General features: G+C 39.2%; 1 protein-coding gene across 2 annotated transcripts in view; it reads left to right on the top strand.

Annotated features, from left to right (window-relative positions):
• The first annotated feature begins 4,320 nt into the window (after positions 1 to 4,320).
• Positions 4,321 to 23,876, top strand: part of LOC124794677 (protein FAM193A-like) — a 225,302-nt gene continuing 205,746 nt past the window's right edge. For both annotated transcript variants that reach the window (XM_047258212.1, XM_047258211.1), the window contains exons 1-6: positions 4,321 to 4,686; positions 13,383 to 13,480; positions 18,355 to 18,513; positions 19,968 to 20,110; positions 20,189 to 20,376; positions 20,466 to 20,596. In XM_047258212.1, the coding sequence (XP_047114168.1) occupies positions 4,459 to 4,686; positions 13,383 to 13,480; positions 18,355 to 18,513; positions 19,968 to 20,110; positions 20,189 to 20,376; positions 20,466 to 20,596 (947 nt within the window). In that variant the 5' untranslated portion in view covers positions 4,321 to 4,458. The remainder of the gene's footprint in view (positions 4,687 to 13,382; positions 13,481 to 18,354; positions 18,514 to 19,967; positions 20,111 to 20,188; positions 20,377 to 20,465; positions 20,597 to 23,876) is intronic.

Below are 23,876 nucleotides of genomic sequence, written 5' to 3'. Positions count from 1 at the left end.
GTGGATTTTGTAGTCAACTAAACGTAGTGTGTTTTGAACACTCACAACTGTACTATTACCAAAAGTTACATGTACAAAGAAGCTGAGAAAACAACCACTAATCATACTCATACTACCTCTAAGAATAAAGTAATCAAAGATGAGTCAGTTAAGTAAATAAAATGCAGATTTGTCAGGAATGTACCGAGCATTGGTTCAGTGTTCCGGCCCAGAAATAATAAATTCAGATTAAATATGATTTATGATTATATGCCTTAGGAGCATAAATTTTCTCTAAAGTGACTAAAGGCGTTTTGAGCAATTTGTTTAACGATTTTATGACCGTTAAGTAACCGCGAGAGTAAAATTGAGAAAGGTTCTGTTAACTTTGTTCCAGTAGCATATTGAAGGATAAAATGTATGTATCCCCATTTCATTGTGACCCACCCTTAGATAATAAGTGAGCAGAGTCTGAGGCACTCTTTTTGTTTGTTCTACAGGACAAACCAGATAATGGCAGCCTGGTAGCTGCGTGAAAGCGTGGAGTGACTTGGACACAACTCACAGTGACCCCTCCCCTTTCCCCCGTGTTATTTAGAGTGATCGAGAAGGACGCACACCTTAGCAACTTCCCCTCCTCTACCCTTGTGAATGGAAGTGTAGGACGCCAGCCAAAGCGGCTACAACCACGTGTGTAAAAAATTATTTGTGAACTTTTCTTTCAGGTTTAGAAAAGACTGCTAAGAGATAATCATCTGTTTATGTGTCATGTTATTTTCTTTGAATTTGTGTATGTAAAAATGTATTTAATGTAGTTAAGATTTTCATAATTTTTCAATTTGTATGTGTTTGTTTGTCTAAGGCAATATGTATGCCAAAATATTTCATTGACTTTGCTTAAAATTTTGAGTAATGACATTGTTTAAAAAGGCAGTGAACATGCCTACAATTTAAATAATTAATGTAGGTAATCAGTTTTCTTTAATGTTTCTACAGGTTTATATTTCAATTTTGATTTTTCATAGGGAGTTAAACTGTACTCTTGCTTCCCTTTTTGTAATTAATTTTTTTTTTCATTCATTAACATTCATAAACAAAAAATTTAAGTAGAGGGTGATGTAGGGAAGCAGCCTACTCACGCTGTAGTAAATTCACATCAGTTTCCATTGTATGCCAGCCAGTCTGCTGTAACTAGCTCTGACGTCATAAATGTTGCGCAATACCTTAAAAATCAAGCAAATGAACTAAAACTTTTCTAGCATGTCAAAAATAATACTAAATTAATGTGTGTTAAATATCAGTTCGATAACTTCAGCCATTTCCGAGATTTGGACGTTTTTCTGGAAAAATCATTGGCGCAACAGAAAAGAGCTAGAGACTTCAAAATTTATATTTAGATTCATCTTTCATAATGATTTAATAAAAACAGTACTTTGGATTTCACAATTTAAGACTTTAGTGGAAATTCATGATTTTCTGGTTTTCGTCTCAGAACTGAAGGAAGCAAGATAGATTAAGTAGGTTAATAAATAAGGCTAGGATGTTTAGATTTAAATAGGTTGGAGGTCCGCTATGATTATGAAGATGTGTAAAGTTTCTTTTTAATACCTATAAAATTATAGCGATAGCGGATCTCAAAAGGGACAGTTCAGAGCTCATCTGCTGCGTGCAGGGTAATTAGATTAATTCTCTCGCCCAAAGTATTTAACTTAGCCACGTCAAAATTTTATTATCAATACTTACCTGCGTGCTGAATGCACATTTAAATTAAGAGCTTCTTCGGCCATCAGCCAAAGAAGCTATAAATTATTATGTAACTTGAAGTGGTGCGTTACTAGCCCAGCGGCTAGTCGGGATAGCGGATTTGATCAGGCGTTCCTTCAGCCGTCCGCACCGCGGCTTTATATATAAGAACGCTACGCGAGGAAGCAAGGCCCCAGTTCTCTCCAGACGCTGAATGACACGCCATCTGTGTCGGTAGTCGCGTCGCATCAGTGTATCTGCTACAAACAGCCTCGGGTGCCGTATTAAGTTACTAGAGATACGCGGAACCATGAAAACATTTCATGTGAAGTGTTAATTCTGGGATGATTTTCATTATCTAGCTTCAGTTTGCGTATTGTCGTAATTTTTCACGTGCCGTCGCGGGACAGACATTCTACCATATATTTAGCGTGGCGTTTGATGAAATATTTTCATCAAATTATGGCGAGCATTCTTTTTAACATTTGATTCGGACATTTATAGTTGCATCAGCGCATTAGACTCTGAACTGTTCTGTTAGTTAGGTTGTAGGGATACTTGTGTTGTTTATCAGTGAATTTCAGAATATACTCAACTATTTTGGAAAACCGTTTTTGATTAGAAATCCCGGACAATCTCCTAATTCCTCAGAGCTATAAGCTGCAGTTATAATAACATTCTCAGGTAAAGTGGGCACTAGGATATCTATTTACTGGCTCCAAGTTTTATTAAATCACTTTCTGGGGGCCACGAAGTAAATAGAGAGCCAGTGTTGAGAACGGCAAAAGACAGCATTAACAACATTCTAAAAGCCAGAAATGTTACAACATTCAAACAAGGATACAACAGTAGATTTATTATTATTACAAACTTACATCCGCCGCCCCCCCCCCCCCCCCCCAAATCATCCATCCATCTAACAGCGCATGTGAAAAATAAATGCTGGAATCTTTCTGCACTAATTTGTATTTCTCTTATTTTATTGCAATGACTATTTCTGCTTATGTAGTTAATCGAAATTTAACAGATTTCTTTTTGTACACATGTGGACGAACTAACACTTTACCTTATTCGGAGACAATTAACATTTTTTGCACATGTACGAAAGAACAGACACCATTGATAACCTCGAGCCGTCTAGAACGAAAGTAGTATTGTATATTAATACCTTCAGCTGCTGACGGCCGTTGATATATATCAACGGGGACAGGTGAAAATGTGTTCCCCGACTGGGACTCGAACCAGGGATCTCCTGCTTACATGGCAGACGCTCTATCCGTCTGAGCCACCGAGGGCACAGAGGATAGTGCGACTACATGGACTATCTCGCGCACGCCTCCTGCGAGACCCACATTCTCACCTTATATCCACACACTACATACATAATGTCCCTACCCAACACACTGATTACTCGTGGAAGACATTCGTTCTGAAATTGATTATGATCTTCTGATGCTTTAATAGATGGTAAATGACAGCATCACCTATAAACAATATCAGAGGGCTGTTCAGATTGTCTCCTAAACTATTTATGTATGTTAGGAACACCAGAAAGCATATAACACTTCCTTGGGGAACGCCAGGTATCACTTATGTTGTACTCAATCATTTTGCGTCGATTACAACTACAGTGCGAGTGACTGTTAAGTTATGGGGGAAGCGCCATTTTCCATTTCTGTAGCAGAATCTAGCTACGAAAGACTGTCGATGTGCCTCCGTACGAGTTATCAGTCTACATGAGTCATAAGGGATAATAGAACATCGACCATTTTAACCTGAAAACTTTTTCTTACTTTTTTCCTAAACTGATTTTAACGAGACGTTCTTTGAGTGTCTCTAATTAAATTTTTTAGGGCTTCTGCGGCACGTTCGTGCCTCAAACCATTTTGTGATCATTTATGCTTCAACTGCGGCATTATTTAAAAGAATGAAATTAATTTTGTCGCCCGTGTAAGTTTTGCTGTCCTGTTATTTACTAGCTATGAGACACTGTGGTACTAGTGTAATTTTCTGTTGTTGCAAGGTACTAGGAGTAGGTCTTTTGACAGGAGAATTCAGATCGAATCCTGAGTTACGAACTCTCTTCCTCTCAGTATCAGTATGTTTAACTAAAAGTACTTGTAATCGGTCCTCCTATTTTGTGCAAATATAAATTCTTCATATAAACTTAAATCATCAATTCGTTTGTTTCAAGTTTCTCACTCCAGACATGCTGATTACGCAAAAACTATCTATAGCAGTCAGGAGAAACAGGTGATATTTAGAAACTATTCCATCTTCTCTCTCTATTCCCCTCTCCCTGTCTCTCTCTCTCCCTATTCTGCAGCATGAAAAAAGTTATAGGTAAGCAAATGAACGAAAATGATTTGTTGCATTGTTGTGAGATGACTTGTGTGCGTAGAAACCAGTAGGTTCATTACACTTGAGGGGCATGTCATAGTTTTCGTCGTTGGGCAGCTAGAGATAATCGAGAAGACGGGAAGTAATGTTGCACTTGGAATAGAAAGTGACGTTATATTAACGTTATTGCCACTGTTTATTGAAAGCTACGAAACTATTTTACGTTTATCGGAACGCCATCTATCGACACAAGTATGTAACTTGAACAACGCCATATTGAGCGAATGTTTTGCGTGAAGTTTAGGTTTTGTGTCTCACATGAGCGCAAAATTGTTTTGCTCAACGTATTGATTTGTGTGATTTAGACTGTTTAAATTTGGTTCAAAGAGTAAGAGAATGAGCTGCTCGGACTCTAAGAAATCGAAAAAAAGAAAGAGCATTAAAAGTGGAAACATGGGTGACGTTCTTGGTAAAGAATGTGGACAAAGTGGAAAGGAGGAACTTAAGCAAAATGATCAGCCGGGAAATGTCAGAGAGGAAGCGGACGGAGCACCAAGTGTGGACGATAGTTCTACGGGACAGAGAAATAATGTTGAAGCGACTAAACGCATCCCCGAACCAAAGGTAAGTTATTGTGCTGCTGATATCAAACATAATTGTTAAGCTTGTAGCTGTCAATGCAGGGCGTACTGGTTTAGTTAACGCCAAGTAAGTTGTAAGATTTTATTGAAAAATGTTTACTTAGAGCCGTCGTTGACATAATTTTAAAGCTTGATACTTGACATTTGCATTTCGTGTGTGAGCTGCCCTTGCTACGCTGTTTTGACATTTATCTGTAACTTACTAGTGGGTAGGTCATATAGATAATAGAGTTATCATTACCATGGACCGGCATTGTATCTTTTAAGTATAATAAATCTGATGTAATTTTCTGTATTCAGTGATCTGGAAATGGTTAGTGATAGTGCTTAAGTAACTTTCCAACTATCGGTGGGTCTTGATGCCACTGCTTTTCAGTGTTGTTTAATGTGAAGCAGTAGGCCTGCAATGTAGAAGTTGTGAAGCAGTGTATCTGTGTGTTATGTAGGCGTAAGAATTGAATACTTATTACTATCTCACAGTGAATTGTGTTTCTTTTATTGCAGTTTGCAAGCGCACATAAATATTTGACACATATTGTACAGCGTTTTTATATAGGCTGTGCATTGATATAGCAATTGACTTTGTGATATGTGTAAATAAATAATTATGTTAGTTATTGTAGTTGTCCTGTCCAATTATAACAGCTCTTAATTTTACATTAAAATTTTCTTTTGTAGCTGAAGTGATTTGAATAAGGAACTAAAGAAAAAATATTTATATTCCCAGGTTTAGGAGTTCCAGATATTAAGTAGCCTATTCATATGTTTTGTTCTTGTTGGTAGCTTCAATGAAAAACTATTTTGCATCAGTATTACCACCTTCTGAACAATAATTTTTTGCTACCCTTGCAACTTGTAACCTATCTCTCATCCTTTTGTATTTTGCCTCAATATGTTGCACACTAGTTTAGGATGGAACTGTGTGAATGAGTTTTATGGAGAGCAATAATTGCTAGGTTCCACATTACACTGCCTAACTGTTGTTGTGAATGTTCTCTAAACCGTATTGTAGGTACTGTACCAGTTGGAACATCACTACAGAAATTTGCAAGAATTCTACTTTTTAGGCAGCATTATGTAGTGGGTTGCCTGAGCATTTTTTATACTTTATGTATGATATTTGTAGCACATGTAATATGCATCAAGTACTTGTTGATTATCTTTAATCTAACATACTTTTCAGAATTTACTTGCAGTTTTAGTTTTTATGATTATAAGTGTGTGAGGCATGAGCATTAGACTGTTCTGCAGGTCAGCAACCTACCACGCTCTTTATTTGGCATCCACATTCATTGGCTTCACCAACCTGCAACCAAATTATCATTTTTTGACCAGTGCTACAGATCAGTTCGTAACTGCAACCAAGTTTTCAGGGTGTCCAGTATTGCACTCCAGTCATTTTGTGTTCTGTGGTACGTGAGGTGGTGTAACTGTAACATTACAAAACAAAACTTTCCTTATATTTAATTGCATTTATTATGCACAGGTTATTTATTTGATGAATTGTCAAATAGCACAATATGTGCCTTTTTCTTCTGCATACCCAGCCTTGTGCTTTGTCACCTGACCTGGTCTTCCCTGCATTCTTTCCTTTTATGACTTTTTGTTCTTGGAGTTATTCATGAAATATGTTCCAGGCACATTATTTTCTTCATTCCATTTCTGCTAGATTTCCTTTCTCTCCTATTTTCGTTTATCTCAGTCTGGTTCAATATAAGTATTTTTCTCCACAGCCACATTACATACCTGTCCTAATATTTTGCTCTTATGTCTGTGAAAGTCAGTGCTAGACAAAACACTTTGCGAAGGTCTCCCTTAGGTGTATTGACTTGCTGTGAAAAAATCTTTTTAATTTTTTCATAAACTCATTTACCCATAGGGATTGTCCTTCATATTTTCTACACATAATTTGCATTTTTTGTCACCAAACTTCTTAAGTAGGTCCTATCAAAAAGATCTTACTCATTCCAAGGTCTTATATTTTCACAGAGCCGTTAAGTTTGCTGATTCTTATTAGTGGGACCTCCCTACATATAGCCCTTCTCCATGATCTTTTCCCAACTTTCTTGACACTCAGTGCAGCCCTGTTGATGCAAAAGGTAAGAAACTGCTTAGTCTGAATATTTTGTCCAGCGTTGTCTAGTTGAGGAAGCTGAGCTATTAAGAAAAATTCTGTCTCCCACCTGCCTGTTTCCTATTTGGCACTCAATATACGCATGTAATATACACCAAATTACTAGGCAGAAATGGGTTTCTTACGTAATACAGTTTTTCTGAATTTGCCTTGCAATTTAGTTATTTGTAATGTAAATCCATCAAACATGGAGTGAATATGGCACAATGTGTTTCTATAACCTTTATTTTGTATTCACATTTGATGGTTTTTCTTCAACCCTCATCAAAACTGTCACTGTTCAACATAACCTCGACCTTGAAGGATACTTTAGGAGTGTTGTCAGTCCCAAACTAAATGTTTATCTCTAATACAGCATTGATGTTACCTTTCCTGTGACATTGATACTGCACAGCCATTCTATATCTGAGTTGTTATTTATAGAAGTCTCCACCAGCACTGCTGTCAAGACACTGTTTTCTCTTGGTCTTAACTTTTTCTTGCTTGTACATGATATACATAACCTTAGATGATTTGTTATTACATAGTTAATATAGGCCAGCACATTTGAGCAGTTTCATTAGACACACTTAACGAGCAATGTCTGGCAACAACCTGTTTGCCCTTATGATAGGGAATTGTGTGCAACAACTTGCCACTTTTAGACATCAGAAGAAATCCTGATTGATGTATTTGCAATGTCAACTCACAATTCAAAGAAATTTGTAAGAGTATATTCAAGGTGTTGGACAAGTTGCTAGATGGCATCCAAACTTTGCTTAGTAGTATTGAGATCATGTATCAGGGAATGAACAGATTAATAAACTCAAACTAGGCAAAGGCCTACACTAAATTTAGGAAAAAAAATTAACTCTTTGTGTTAGGAGAGGCAGGTCTGGTAAACCATTCATACCTCCTTTTTGGTACAACGAGTGTGATCACCTGCCTGACTGTTACTGCTGTTTTTAGTGGGAGACAGAACTCGGTATGGAAATTAGTTGTAATGCTGGATTGTGACAATTCAGTAATGTCAACTAAGCGAAGTTTGTCATTCCTGTTAGGATCCCATTTCTTACTTTTACATCCTTCTCTTTTTAAATTTACTTCCTTGTATAATCTAGCACCAATGATTTGAGGTACAAGTTGCTGTGGAGGTTGTGTGTTTGAAAAATATTTCCCGTGTACATATTGTGGCACTGAAATGACTGAATATTCTTCTGGAGAACACAATAGTGGCTGGATTTTGATTTAAAACAGAGGTAAATAAGGATAACATTAAGTACAAATATTGTATATACTCCTTAGTAACCAGTGAGCTCACGTGCAGACTGTAAAAAGATTGCAATTTGTTTATGAAATCTCAAACCAGCTAACAGGTACTTGACTATATTTTTTATTGATGAGAGTAATTCTCATTGATTTCTTAGCTTTGGTGTTGGATGGCACCACTTACTGGGAACTGCCTAAGAGTTTGTCTGAATTAGTATTGATCACACAAGTCTCATGACCTTCAAAGCACAAACCTTCAAAGTACAGTTCTTTATTAGGATATTTTGACTGTGATAACCTCCACACATGCAGAATTCTTTAGTGAGCCATCAACTGCAGTGGATTTGGTCTCTCAAAATTGCGCTACCTGTGAAACCAGAAGGGCGTAACATTTCAGTGGTTTGCACAGTATGGATATAGATGTAGATACCAATCATTACACGTCAAATGGAAGAGTATCTGAGTAACCAACAGACATGTAGAAGGGATTTATAAAACTACTGAGCCCCTGCCAAAAACTTGTTTCGATATCTCAAACCATTTAAGATATGAGGGATTTTATGAATATTTTACTTTCATTGTATCAGTTATACGCATGAAAGGAAGTGAGTGCACTACATACAATCTATTTTGTCAAGACTGGAGACAGATATGGATCCCATCTCTATAAATTTAAAGAAAAATTCAGTGTGTTAGCTACATTTCGTACACAGTGTTGGGGACCTAATGGGCACCAAATGCAAACTCATAGTGACTGCTATTTATTTTTGTTAACTATTCAAATTTCTTGCAGTCACTTAAAAGTATCACAATAATTATCACCATTAATGAAGTGATATGCAGTTTATCATGAAAGAGACCAATGAGGCTGTGATATGTGAGAGAATCAATGTTTTTACCAAATAATTTCTTTCTAATCATTGAGAGAAATTGCATAGCAGGTGGTGTGCACACACTCCATTCTGGCAGAGCAGCAAGTTGGACACCAGCTGCCTTGAAGCAGGCAATGAATGTTTCATTCGTAACGGTCAAAGCAAACGGCACAGTACATTAAGGCGCTATCTTGCACGAGCCCTACTTCTGCTGCACGGCAGCTGTGGGTGTATGAAGGCACCCTCTTATACTGATCCGTTTGTGGGCCACTTAGAGGAAATATCATTCCTCCGCAGCCTGAACCCCCTTCTTCCCTACATGCTTCAACTGGTCCTCTTCGGCACAACTTACCACCTTCCCGGACATTGATCTCCACCTCCCTGATCGTTCTATAAAAACCATTCGCAATAGCAAACCCACTTGCCATACCTCAACAGGTGCCTTCCCTCCCACGCAAAAAATTCTCTTGTCTCGTACAGTCTGCTTGCCCACATATTGCACATCTGCAGTGTGGGGCAGTGCGAGGCCCAGAATGCTGAAGATTTCATTAAGGCCTCCAAAGGCAGGCATTTCTTTCCAAACTTACTCGGCAAACATACCTGTCGTGCCTCACATCCACACATACCTGTAAATCGTCTGACTACCCCCTTGAATAAGCTGCAAAGAAGCAACCCCCCCCCCCTCCCCACCAACACCACCCATTATTATCCAGCATTCTCCTACATTCAAACAACTGAAGCGCATCCATAGTTAGGACTTCAAATACTTATATTCATACAGAGGCAGGAGATGAAGAATATTCTACCCACAAACCTTCCAAGCTCTCATTGGTATACTATTACCCATCCTGTGCACAAAATAGCCTGCCCTGTCCTTACGCTGTACCTAATTCCCTCCGCTTCTTGCCACACAGGCCACACACTTATTGAAGACCGAGATGGAAGAAGACCTGTTCACACACCCTCCCATCTCATTCTATTACACTTCCGTTGTGGGCATATTCTATACTATCATAAATAGTCACTTGTGGAAGGAGTCATTATATACCACTTATAGTGGAATTTTAGCGCAGCCTTTTATGTGAGTGTAAGCACAAAATGTCAGTTAAGAATTAGTAGTTAAATGAGTGTTTTTGTATTTGCCATTGTCAAATCAACTGTGAATGCATCGTAACATTTGTTATGGAAAGAAATTTGTGTTTTCATATTGCATTTGAGGCTGTAACACTAAATGTCTCAACAGGTTGAGATTGTTGAGAGTGTAGGGCAGGACACTTTTGCACATGTTATGGAACATATCATTAAATGCACTTGTTTGATAGATCTTTCTTGTGTCCAGATCCCTCAGATCTTGTCTGAATGAGGATGGTCACTGTTTCATATGCGGTAGTGTTTGCAGCAAAGGGCAGTATCTGAGGTAAGGAAATGAAATTTTCATGAACAAACACAGTCTACATCAAGTACTTTATTCTAATGACCATTTTTGACCAAATTAATACTTTGCCGGCCAAGCCTGAGCATAACTCGGGCCATGAATCTGTGTTCAAAAGACTGTACCCAATTACAGCTCGGACCACGACACTGTCCAAAAGACCACACCCTTGTATGAGAAGCCCATGATTTTCTTGATGCACAAGCCACCTATTGTTCTAAAATTGGACTCATTTTGTGTGAGAAAAATTTACCGAGATCTTGCTATCTCTCCCTTGTCAGGTGCTGCCTTCTGTTATTGATTTATAGAATTATTTTTAAAGAAACATTAGTGAACTTAACAGCTGCTGTCACTAATGGCTGAGCTGGTGTGTGACTGCGCTGACATAATTTTGTGTGTGTTCTCATTAGGTTTCACAGTTTGCTGTAATTCTGCTTCAAATATGTCACATATTTTGAGAGAGTGAGAAATTTTGAAAGCTCAAGAGGAAAACATTGTTCAATAACTAATCTTAAACTATCATAAATTTAAAATTTGTAATCTGCTGAAAAACTTAAGTAAATATGAAAAACAAATCTTGATACTTGGTGGTTTTTTTTAGTATGTTTTACGCATTGATATATCATTCTACACACACACACACACACACACACACACACACACACACACACACACACACAGTTACTCTTCAAATAATGTCATAAATATTTTTCTATTCTTTAATGTGCAAGTTGTCTTCAGATGTTAAATATGGACAAGTTATAGCTGTACCAGCATTGCCAAGTGCATGTTGACACACAACTGTTCAATATGGCAGTAGTTATCCTCCTCTTTGTAATTTAGATCTGAAGATGGCAGAATTCAGCCAAAACAGTTAATTACAAGAAAATATGTAATCTAGACTGTGCTTTGTTCGTAATAGTCTCCAGGTGACACAGTGCCACTTCTCTGTGACACAGAAATTGATGACGAGAAAGCTTTATGAGGAGTAATCATAAATATTTAATTATCACCTCAAAAAAAAAAATAAAGTTGTGTTACTAATTAATTGACGTTGCTAGTTTGCAGATTGATGTCTGTTCAGATCCCTGCACCACAGTGCTGTAGCACACCACTAGGGGTATCAAAATGCCAAAGCCCATTGATAAAGTTGAGTAATGTTCAGTAATTTCATTTTCAGAAACTGCAGAAATGATGTTGCTGTTAGGCCAATCTAGAAGTTTGCGGTAGAGATTGATAAAAATGGAGATGTTGGTGTGGAAAAAAGGAGGGTGGCGTCTTAGGTCAAGCTCTGTGTATTGTAAACCTTCACTCCCAGACTTGCACTTTCAGGCCATTAGCCATCACCATCCTTCACTACGAAGTGACATGCTTTGGATATTGGTACACAGAGCACAAGCTTCATCAGATTCATACAGCTTAGCTGATGAGTTACATCACCTCTGTAATACATTCCTGCAAAATGGTTGTTCTGAACAGGAGATCCACTGTGGCTTACATTCGATGCATGTTGGACAATGTCAAGATGCTAGAAGAAAGTGAAGAACAGAGAGAAGTGGCCATCTTTCCATATGACGGTGATCTATCTTCGAAAAATGAAATTAACACTGAAGAAGAATAAATTCAAATTATGCATTTTTCAACCACCAATGCAACTCTGAGCTCTTGTAGGCTCTGATGTGGGCTCTTTTGGTGTGAGAATGCTTGGAATTTGTTGGATTCCCTGTAGCTGTGGTAAGTCAGACATCAAACAGTGGCTGAGCATCAGGGTATGCAACATGGACTACCAAAGGATTAAATTCCTCACTCCAATAGTTTTGTACTGGAACAGTGTAATGAAAAATGTAGTCTAATATTCATAGCTCAACAAATCTTACGAAAAGATACAGGTTTCCAACTTAACACAGCATGGTAATGAGTGCTGGCAGTGTTCATGTTACAGAAACTGCAAAGGGAAACTACTAGTCACTCAAGGGATAACGCATTGGTGGCGACTGAAATATTTTGACAACAGTGGCGTGGATGGGCACTGCATCAGCACTAATGCATATTCTGGCTTTTGGCTTCCAGCAGAGACTGGTAGTGTGGCCTGCCAACAGTGCGAGGGAGGAAATGACAGTCCTTGCACGTGTGCTGATGACTGTGCTTCATCTGATAGGTGCCATGGCTGTCCTCCATTCTACCGATCAGGAATGCTTTGTTATTAGCCACTGAATTTAGTGCCTTCAAGTCTACACGTTTCTCACCTAGACTGGTATAAATAGAAGGTTGCAGTCGTAGCTCAGAATATTGTGGGGTTTCATATCATCATCAAAAGTTTTGCATGAGAACCATTTCTACAACTAGCCCATCACGAAAGTTTTAGACATCACAAACAATATATTAATTATGGTCTACATTTTTTCAAGGCGATGATTAATACTTTGACTACCTCTTGTAATTGTTAAGCTGAAAATACTGTATGACAAAGATTATCAGTAAGTGTTTTTCTTGGAGATTGTGTAATACAGTAAGTCTGTGACTAGACAATAAGTTTGTGATTATATATTTGACCATCCCAAGAAATTATTTTATCATTTTGTACAAGAATGACATGTAATCATGAGAACATGATCAAGTGACTATTGTCTAGTGTGATCACGAAATACCGGTAAATATTTTGTGAATATGGACTTAGCTGAAAGTACTTATTTTATTTTAGTTCCTTACTTTCAGCAGATAGTGTGATCAGAAGATAAGGTTTTGAACTTGGATTAATGCTAGAAGCTTTCAGAATTCTTTTATTTAACCATGTTTTTAGGAAAGCTCTGGTGAAATGTAATACCTTTGAATTAAAGGAGACCACTCACCAAAAGCAGAAGTGTGTGTGTGTGTGTGTGTGTGTGTGTGTGTGTGTGTGTGTGTGTGTGTGTTGGGGGGGGGGGGTCTCCTTTAATCCAAAAGTATTTTTATCTTTTTATCTTAATTGACTGGCTGTATTGTTTTGTTTTCAGAATGGTCCTGTGCTTGAGAATCTATCACATTCTCTTCAAAAAACTGAATTTCAAAAGGAGGAGAAGCAATGCACTTGTAAAACATGCAAAGATCGGAGGTAAGCATTTGTGCTGGTGATGTATCTGTTTAGACTTTTGATATATTCCATGTCACATCATCAGAGTGGAAGGAATATCTTCTCAGTTTTCAAGATGCATCACATGGAATTAAACCGTTTTGTTTTATTCAAAGTGACTTGGCTTGATGGCTGCAAAACTTTTATTCACACATGCATGCCACCTTGAAAGACTCAGAGGAAACAACTGAAAAAGTAAAGTAACTACTCTCATTATACATGAGGAATTGGTCCGTAGACACACACACACACACACACACACACACACACACACACACACACACACACAAAAATAAGACTGAGCTAGATCTAAGCTTCCGCTGAGAAGGAAAAAGTAGGATAGTAAATGGAAAGACGTAGAGAGAGAGAGAGAGAGAGAAAACAGAAGTAGTCCAACAGTGGATGGATAGCACAAAGTGGCAGGATTGAAGGGATACACATGACGGCATCAGTATGTTATTGGAAAATGCTAAGAGGAATACAAACAATGGAAAAAGTTCAAACAACCACTAAAATGCTGGCCCATAAACACGATTGAACTTGTGGCTACACAAATAGCTGAAAGTAAATGTGGAGCATCAAAGGATCTGTCAAGAAAACGAAGCTAAGTATTCATATTTGTCGACTTCAAACACTTGCATTTCAGTTTATCGTGACTCATTTTTCCAAAGTTGGAGTGAATAGTGCTGAGATCACAAAACTCTGATAAGCAAAAACAAAATCCCAAAATCTAAATTAGAAATTTTGGAATCTTACACCTTCGAAACTAACATAAGACACATACTTCAATTACTATTCAACTGTGTACCTGATCAAGTAATAACAGAGTGGCGCAAGCAAAAATATATTTTTAATTTTATCCACCCAATCACATTAGGTAGAAGAAAATTAAATTGTCTTGCATTTGTAGATGATCTTGTACCCTTGTTTTGTGACATCAAGCTACCTCAGAAAGTGGCCAAACTCTTAAAAAGAAATTGCATAAAAAGGAGACTTGCGGATTTCATTTTAGAAGACAGTATATTACTTTCCAATAAACAAGCACCAAAATATGTTGAAACAAAATGTGTCAAAATCAAGCTATTAAAAAAAAATTGTAGATGGGTGAAATGTCCAAGAAAATGAAATGGAAGAGAAAGTTATTGAAATGGGATGAAAAAAGGATGTTAAAGCCATGTCAGGAGAATGAAACCATGTAAATTCTCAAGACAAGTGGTTGAATTCTGTGATACCAGCTGGAAAGTAAAGACAGAAACCATAAAATGGACTGTGGAAACAAAAAAGTATAAAGAAACAAGGATTGACGTAGAGGAAACATGAGGAGGTGGAGGTGGAGGTGTTGGTTGTGGTGGTGGTCGTAATAATAGTAGTAGTAGTAGTAGTAGTAGTAGTAGTAGTAGGAAGAGACTGGGGCAATTTGGTGTGAAGTGAGGGAATAAGCTCATAGTAAAATAATGAAAGAAATATGGACACAGAGGATGCCCAACCAGTGTTACTATCCGACATTGGCTCATTCCCATGAAATAATAATGTAATGTTCAGGTAAGAAAGTGGTAGGGTATAGTAATTCAGAGTGTAGAAGAGGAAGAAACTGATTCACATGAGCTGTGTAACAGTGAGTCAGCATAAAAAGACTTAAAAAAATGTGCGGGTGGGGGAGGGAGAGACAGAGAGTTAGATGTGAACTAGCAGAATTAGAACAGGGAGAAAGATCTTACACAAAATGGGATCATATAAAAATTAGAGACAGTTAATATATTCTAAAATAGGAAAATTACAGGAACAGTTCACAAAAGCAGACTTCGCTTCATTGACCACATAAGAGCATTGGAGGATTCCAAATGAACAGAATATATCTTCAACACCTTTTTACAAATAATACATACAGGGCAGTCCGAAACAGTCTGATAATGTGGGATAGATCATGCTGAGAAGTAATTGTTCCGAGAAAAATTCAATACGTTGCACTGTTTCAGAGTTAATTAACATTAAAGTTAGCCAACCAGTCTGCGTGCATAAATTCAAATGACACCCGCCTTCCCTCCCCAATGTACAATTAATCTCAGTTGTTCTCATTATGTAGATGATGGCATACATGACTGTTCAGCCTTAAGCTTGGGTTCGATCCTTACTACTGTTCTGAGTGCAATTTTGGTATTGCTCTCTTGTTCAGTTATAGGTAACCAACAAAGAAAACATATGGTGACAACGTCTCTGGTTAGCTGTTTGAACTTGTGCTCAAATGATACCGAGTGTTTTTCTTAACAATTATTTCTCAGCACAACATACCCTACAACACTGAAAGATTTTCAGACTATTTCTGACTATAATCAAACAAATAGTTGCAATCGGTACATGGAGAAACTGATTATTCTACACCCTTGATTACTGAAAACAAGAATCCTGTAGTGGAATATTGAAAGAAAGAAAGAAAAACAAATAAATCTAGGTGGAATGGGTATACAGTTTTAAGAAGTGCAAAACCAAGACATCTTCCACCAACTCTGGTTACATTTGGGTCTTTCCAGTACAAGGAAAAAAACTTTAGCCATATAGTTAGACTAACGCTCTGCTAGACATGGGACATGGTGCATTTATGAAAAACATCTGACTTAGAAAAAAGATAAAATAATAACTGTCAGAATTGTTATAAGCTGTCATGTTCATTAGATGACTGACAAATGAAATAAGTAATAATAAATTAATAATAATACTAAAATATTCCATTAAGAATTTATTGACACTATGAATACTTGGAATAATAACTGTTAGGAAACACATTTTACTGAGAAGATAATAAAATGTACTCTTTTAAGTAATGCTCTTGCATGACATAAAATAAGTTTTTGTGTGTGAAAGAGGACCATCTACCATGATGTTTTGATCTTACAAAGCTCTGTTTAAGAGGCTGCCTTGCAAAGTATTTGTCCTCCTTTTTTTAACAGACTTATTTACTGTTTTGGTGTGATAGTCTCAGCATAATTTTTCTGGGTCAGCAGAAAGTTGGGAGTACCAGATGTTGTCAGCTTTGATCCTTGGCATAACTACGTATGTTGTTTTGTGTGACATCATTGTGGCGCGGTGTATTTGAATGACTCGTGTTTGCAGAGTGAATGTTGGAATAAGCAATGGCACACTAGTGAAGAATGTTTGTGTTTCCAAATTGTTTATGAGTGATGTTAGTGTGGCATTGTACTAAGTGCAGTGCATTACTCAGTGTGTTCAGAGTTTGATTTTGTGTGTTATTTAAATGTTGTTAGTTATCGGCTAATGGTTTTTTTGTTTGTTTTGGAACTGTTACTTTGTCGTTTGAAATTTGTTCATTCATGATTTGAAATTTAACTTTGCTTCTTTGTCATTTGTTGCTAGGTATGGATCTTGTGATTGAATATACCAGTCATTTGTTAGTTGCTGTTGTGAGCAAAGATATGGCTGTGACAATTAAATTTCTTCAGTTGTATGGCCTGGTGGGGGAGCAGGTGAGGTGTCAGCAGTGCAGTGACTTGCTGAAGTTGACCATAGTTGCTGCTGCTTGAAACAGAAATGAGTACATATGGCAGGGCCATCGTGACAATATTTGGTGGTCTATTAAGAGGGGTCCTGTTCCAAGAATTCTAGGATGGCGATATGGGATATTGTTTGGTCAACTTATTATTGGTATTGGTGTGCTTGTTTGTCTATGTGTTTTTGTTTTCATGAGATGGATTTCAATGATCAGTGTGTTAGTGTATCCCCTTCCCCCTCCCCGGAGTTTCGGTTGACTTGGATGTGGGGGTGGGGGTGCAGGGGTCATGGATAGTTGTAAAAATGGACAAATCTGTGTTTGGGAAGGCTAATAATGGGAGCAGTGATCATTCTGAGGGTGTGGAGGGACTGTTGTTTCTGGGGTGAGAATTCTGATGTGATTTTTAGGGTGGTGAGGAGGAGTGCAAAACGGGCTTTGGTTACTTTAATTGAGGAATACAATGCAGAAGGTTAGGTTTCACTATCATTTCTGATTCATTTACTTCATACAGAGATTTAGGTACCAGGGGTATCAACATTCAATGGTGAACCATACGGCAGAGGTTAAAAATTATTTATTTATATTTTGATGTGGGTATTGTGTTGGGGATTGGTATTGGGGGTTGGTGTTCTGCTGGAGAGTAGTGTTAGAGAGATATGGGTGTTTGTAAGGGTTATTTTGGTTTTGTAGTGTGTGTGTGTGTGTGTGTGTGTGTGTGTGTGTGTGTGCGCATAAAAATTTGTGTTGTAGTAGTTGTGTATGATTTTGTGGTTTGAGCTGGTAGTTGAAATTAATGTTTAATTGTTGATAATGGTGGGTATCGTGAAGTGTGTTGTTATTTTGGTGGTCAAATGAAAATTCAGATGCTATTCTCCCCCTCCCCCCACCCCCTTCTCACCCCAACTTGTCCCTACCCAAGAACCATAATCCCTGTTCTTGTCTCATTAGTTTCTTATTATTTCTGCAATTAAATTGTTTTTACATGTTTGTTGTGTAGTGTGTGACATCGTGGTCACTATACTGCGTAAGCTTTAAGTAGGGATATCCACCATCTTGATGACATGGTTCAAAGTGAACATGTGGTGGGGAAATTTTGGCAATCCCATTTTATTTATTTATATAGATAGATCTTTGACCCTTTCATAGTTATCAATTTCAAAGTCTATGTTGTTTTCCCACAAGTAGTAATAAAGTCTTCCTCACTGCCATATTTTAAAGCAACCTGCTTCATATCATCTTATGTAAGTTTGCCGTAAAAAGAACAAAACCGTAAAAAATGTTGGAAGATTGTGACAAAAAAATTATACCAAGCCCGTTGTTATATCTATGTAAATATGTACTACTTTTGCAGAGAACAAGCAGCAGATCAGTTGGAAGACATGCGGCGCCTCCAATCCCATTGGTTGGAGTTGCGTCAGCATATTCGAATGGTGTATCGCATGGTTATGGAGGGAAACGTGACACAGACATCATCAGAAACTGAAGCTAAAATGAAAGCCTTAGTTCACAAGTAAGTTAATTTTGTAATACTTAGCATAGGAGTTCTCTGATTTTATTATTTATTACTTTTGAAAGAATTATTTTCATAAGTTTTGGTGTTATTGTTGCTGCAATGACGATGTAGACGTTATGCTGAGAAGTATGACACACATTCAGTTCAAAGTACAAAAGAGTAGCTAGTTTACTGAAGCTAATAATAAACTAAACTGCCTTCTGATGGCTTGGATTGAGGTAAAGTAGGGAAGCAACTATTTTGTTAATGCATTCCAGCAATCTGCTTGTTCAGAGAGGAAGTACAAACTGTCTAGAGCAAGCGTGGACAACCTTTGATAACATGTGGGCCTGCTCACATGCTTTCTGAAGTTTATGGGTTGCTTCGTCATGTCACATGATGTGAAATCGGCGCACCTAGCACATAAACTGAAGACTATAGCATCCGTGACTGATACGAGTAGCACCCCTTTCCCATCACCCTTTGCCAACAGATTGTGCCTCAGTTACGCTTTTTAGAAAGTATATTCAATTTACGTGTTGCTGTGTTTTAATATGACCACAATGGACAATAATTATTTATTAATGTTAATCAAGAAAGGATAGAAGAAGACAATATGTCATTGAAATAGGCAGTTCCTATCAACATACAGTTAGAAGTAACATTGCGATTTTCGGTTACAGGCAGTTCAGTCGAATATTTGAAATTTCGTGAGTTAATATCAGCAAACACTATAAGCAAGCGTTTTTTTACGTATTTGTCGAAAAATACTTAAGATGGCTGATTGGTTGTTTCTGTAAAATATGATGTGAGCACATCCCTGTCTCTCTCAGTTTCTTTTCCCACGGGCTGGATTGAAACCTATCACAGGCCAGATCAAGCCCATGGGCTGCCAGCCCACATGCTGTGTGTTAAAATAGCACCAATGCATTCCAGCCAGTCTTTAGGAGTTCTGAACTAGGCGTTGTTAGACACAGTTCTTTCTTACCTTCAAAATGTGGTGCAGCATGCCACATGGTCAAGGACAAAGAAGTTATGAAATGAGCTGATGTCATAATTAAGTTTCCAGTAATTGCCAATACTTATTAGTTGCATAAAAGGTAGTTAAATAATGACTATATCGTCATGTATTTGTGGAAAATGTGATATTTGGAAAACAGTTTACAAATTTTGCAGCACAGACGCTACAAATATGATAATTGATGTAGCAAAGTAACTAACCAACGAACCAACTACATTCGTGGTAAGGTCCTGACAGGTTTCTAAATGTATCATTACAGTGTTATGCTAACATCTTTCCATCTCAGATTTTAGGAGTCCTTGCTACCTGCTGTCTGTAGTTTCAAAATGTGTTCAATGCACATTTAATCACAAAGAAAGTGTTTCGTTAAAGTGAAGATGGTAATGTACAGTGCTGACTTTCTGTGAAACTGAGTTCCAATGCAAGATTATTACCTTCAGATTCCTTTTAGGTTGTGTACACGTGATGCTCATCAGTTGTTCCAAAGACTGGAAGCACAGGTGCAGGAATTTGTTATAGAAGCCAAAGTAAGGCAATTGGAACTGCTTCATAGGGAACAGCAAACCCCAGAGTTAGCAGAAATATTCATTACAGGTACTTATTGTTCTTTCTTTAGCTCTTGAAATACTGTTTGTAATTTTTAAATGCATTTCATAACCTTAAACTTTTCAGGTCTGTTGGAAGGGTATGATAAACTGTGTGATGCTGCCAAACAGTTGGGTCCAATATTGCAACAGTTGGAAAAGGAACACTTGCAGAAATTCAGCTTGACTTGGGAAGTTCTAAACAAGCACCTCTACCAGAGCCTAGTGTATACAGACCCTATTGTCCAGGACAATTTACCTATTTACATTGGTCAGGTGAGGAATTAATGTATTCCATGGTGTTGTGACTGAAGCAGCAGTATTTTGCAAATTGATTCAGTGACATTATCATTTTTGCTATACAGTTGCGTAACATGTTACCTGGAAAAAACGAAGCGTATTCAGATCTAGTGCATCATTATCTTGCTTTTGATGATGAAATGACCCTCATAGGAGCTATGTGGAGGGACACAGAAACATTGGTTGAAGCTTACAAGTAAGTAGAAACCGCCAACATTTCCTGTGTTAAATGCACTAGATGTGACAAAGATCTTACATATATGAAAAGGAATTTGGGTAATATTTGTAATACAAAAATAAAAATTATATTCCTCTCTCTTGTACTCCCTCCCCTCTTGCTCTCACCCCTCCCTCTTGCTCTCACCCCTCCCCCTTTCTTCCACAGACTCACCATGTCCGTCTCTCACAAGTTTCCTTCCCTTTCCATCTCCTCCATGTTCCATTAATTCCCCCACCCCTTCCCCATCCCTCCCACCTCTTCCCCACCTCTCGCACCCCTTCCCCAACTCTCTCACCCCTTCCCCAACTCTCTCACCCCTTCCCCAACTCTCTCACCCCTTCCCCAACTCTCTCACCCCTTCCCCAACTCTCTCACCCCTTCCCCAACTCTCCCCCACGTCTCATCCACCTCTTCCCCCCTACCTCTTCCCCCCTACCTCTTCCCCCCTACCTCTTCCCCCCTACCTCTTCCCCCCTACCTCTTCCCCCCTACCTCTCCCCCCCTACCTCTCCCCCCCTACCTCTTCCCCCCTACCTCTTCCCCCCTACCTCTTCCCCCCTACCTCTTCCCCCCTACCTCTTCCCCCCCTACCTCTTCCCCCCCCCTACCTCTTCCCCCCCCCCTACCTCTTCCCCCCCCCTACCTCTTCCCCCCCCCCTACCTCTTCCCCCCCCTACCTCTTCCCCCCCTACCTCTTCCCCCCCTACCTCTTCCCCCCCTACCTCTTCCCCCCCTACCTCTTCCCCCCCCTACCTCTTCCCCCCCTACCTCTTCCCCCCCCTACCTCTTCCCCCCCTACCTCTTCCCCCCCTACCTCTTCCCCCCCTACCTCTTCCCCCCCTACCTCTTCCCCCCCTACCTCTTCCCCCCCTACCTCTTCCCCCCCTACCTCTTCCCCCCCTACCTCTTCCCCCCCTACCTCTTCCCCCCCCTACCTCTTCCCCCCCCTACCTCTTCCCCCCCCTACCTCTTCCCCCCCTACCTCTTCCCCCCCTACCTCTTCCCCCCCTACCTCTTCCCCCCCTACCTCTTCCCCCCTACCTCTTCCCCCCCCTACCTCTTCCCCCCCCTACCTCTTCCCCCCCTACCTCTTCCCCCCCTACCTCTTCCCCCCCCCTACCTCTTCCCCCCCTACCTCTTCCCCCCTACCCCTTTCCCCCACCCCCTACCCCTTTCCCCCCACCCCTACCCCTCTTCCCCCCACCCCTACCCCTCTTCCCCCCACCCCCCACCCCTCTTCCCCACCGCAACCCCCCACCCCTCTTCCCCACCGCAACCCCCCACCCCTCTTCCCCACCGCAACCCCCCACCCCTCTTCCCATCTACATCTACAGAATTACTCTGTAGTTCCCAATTACATTCCTGGCAGAGGAGTCAGCGACCCACCTGCAAGCTATTTTTCAACCGTTCCAGTCTCAAACAATACGCGAGAAAAGCTGATACCTTACCGTGTGAGCTCTAGTGTCTATTTTATTATTATGATCGTTCTTCCTGTATAGGTAGGCACCATAAACATATTTTCTGACTCAGGGGCGAAAGTTGGTGATCGAAATTTTGTGAGATCATCTTGCTGCAAAAAAAGATTATATTGTATTGAATGTCAATCCAACCTACGTATTGTATATGTGGCACTCTCCCCCCTATTACACGATAATATGTAACTGCCTGCCTTTCTTTGAACTTCACCCTAGTCCTTCGTCAAACATATCCGTTGATCTCATACCATGCTGCAATATGAGCTCTGTTCAGAAAATTCCGGAACATCATTCCCAAAATTGTTCTACGCGTACCTTTTACCAATGGTGCAGGGTCTCTTTTGGATCACTGTCCTCCACAATTGATACACTGCTCCAAACACAATTTCCACTCCAGAAGCAGTCTTGGTAGGCTTCTTGCTGGATTGTGCGAAGTGCTATCTGCGAATTTTCTTTTATCTCGTCTGTTGCTGCAAATCCTCATCATTTCAAATGGTTTTTCAACTTTGGGGATAAAAAAGTCCAGAGGTTCCAGGTCTGCAACTGCGTTATCATGATGCAAGAGCCATGAATTGTCCCACCACATTTCAGGCCATCGTTTCCTTCTCACATTTTCTTGCAGGTGTCGCAACATGTCCTGATAATATCTTCGAGTAACAGTTTGTCCCTGTGGCTTGAATTCATGATGAACTAATCCTTCAAAGTCAAAGAAGATTATTGACATGGCTTTGACATTTGACCTGACCTGATGAGCTTTTTTTGATCTTGGAGAACCTTTGCCAACCCATTGTGAAGATTGAACATTGGTCTCAACACCATAAACATAGACACACATCTCGTCATCAGTTACGATTCCCTTAAGGAACATTTCGTTCTCATTTGCACGGTCCAAAAGCACTTCATATATTGCAAGGCGAGGATCTTTCTGGTCTTGACTTGAGTTTGACTTGAGTTTGGTATCAACACAATGCAGTTCATGAAGCTGTGTCAAGATTTGCATGATATGTTCCGACTGAAATGTTACATTCTTCTGCAATGTCTTTGACAATCAATCTTCAGTTGTCAGGCTCATTTTCGTTGGCATTCTTGACATGAGCGCTATCGGTAGATGTTGAAGGGTGTCCTGAACGAGGTTCATCTTTAACTTCTGTCCGGTCATTTTTAAACTGTGTGAACCATTTGTAAGAATGAGTATGGATTAAGTGCTCACCACTGTAGGCTTCCTGCATCATTTAGTGTGTGTCTGTAAAGGTTTTCTGGAGTTTCACGCAAAATATAATGTAGATGCATTGCTCCTCTAACTCTGCCATCTCGAAATTCGCAAACTGTGTGATACAACGTTCTACTTGAGGCAGGGATGCCAATCTCATTTCGCTCCAACATACTGTTGGCGTGAAATTATGAATGTTCCGTAATTTTTTGAACAGACCTCTTACTCCAGAAGAGGATAGCCAGGTGTAGTGTAGTCAGTCTCTCTTGTGTTTTGTAAGTTTTCTGCCAGTAGATCATAATCTTTGGTTTGCTGAACCCATAAAATTATCCTTGTGTTTTATCATGTAACCAAAATTTAGTGGATTTCTTTGAGTACTCACGTGAATGACTGCACTTTTCAGTATTTAGTCAGTTGCCACTTTTTGCACCATACAGATATCTTGTATAAATTATTTTGCAATTGATTTTAATCATCTGCTGACTGTACAAGCTTTAAAAAAAGGGAGAAGGTAAATGACAGCATCAACTGCAGACAGTGTAAGAGGACTGCTCAAATTGTCTCCTAAATT

Source organism: Schistocerca piceifrons, chromosome 4 (genome assembly GCF_021461385.2).
Source record: "Schistocerca piceifrons isolate TAMUIC-IGC-003096 chromosome 4, iqSchPice1.1, whole genome shotgun sequence".
In the NCBI taxonomy this organism is placed as follows: Eukaryota; Metazoa; Arthropoda; class Insecta; order Orthoptera; family Acrididae; genus Schistocerca; species Schistocerca piceifrons.
Note: the sequence above shows the minus strand (reverse complement) of the source record. Positions and strands in the feature narration are given on the sequence as shown.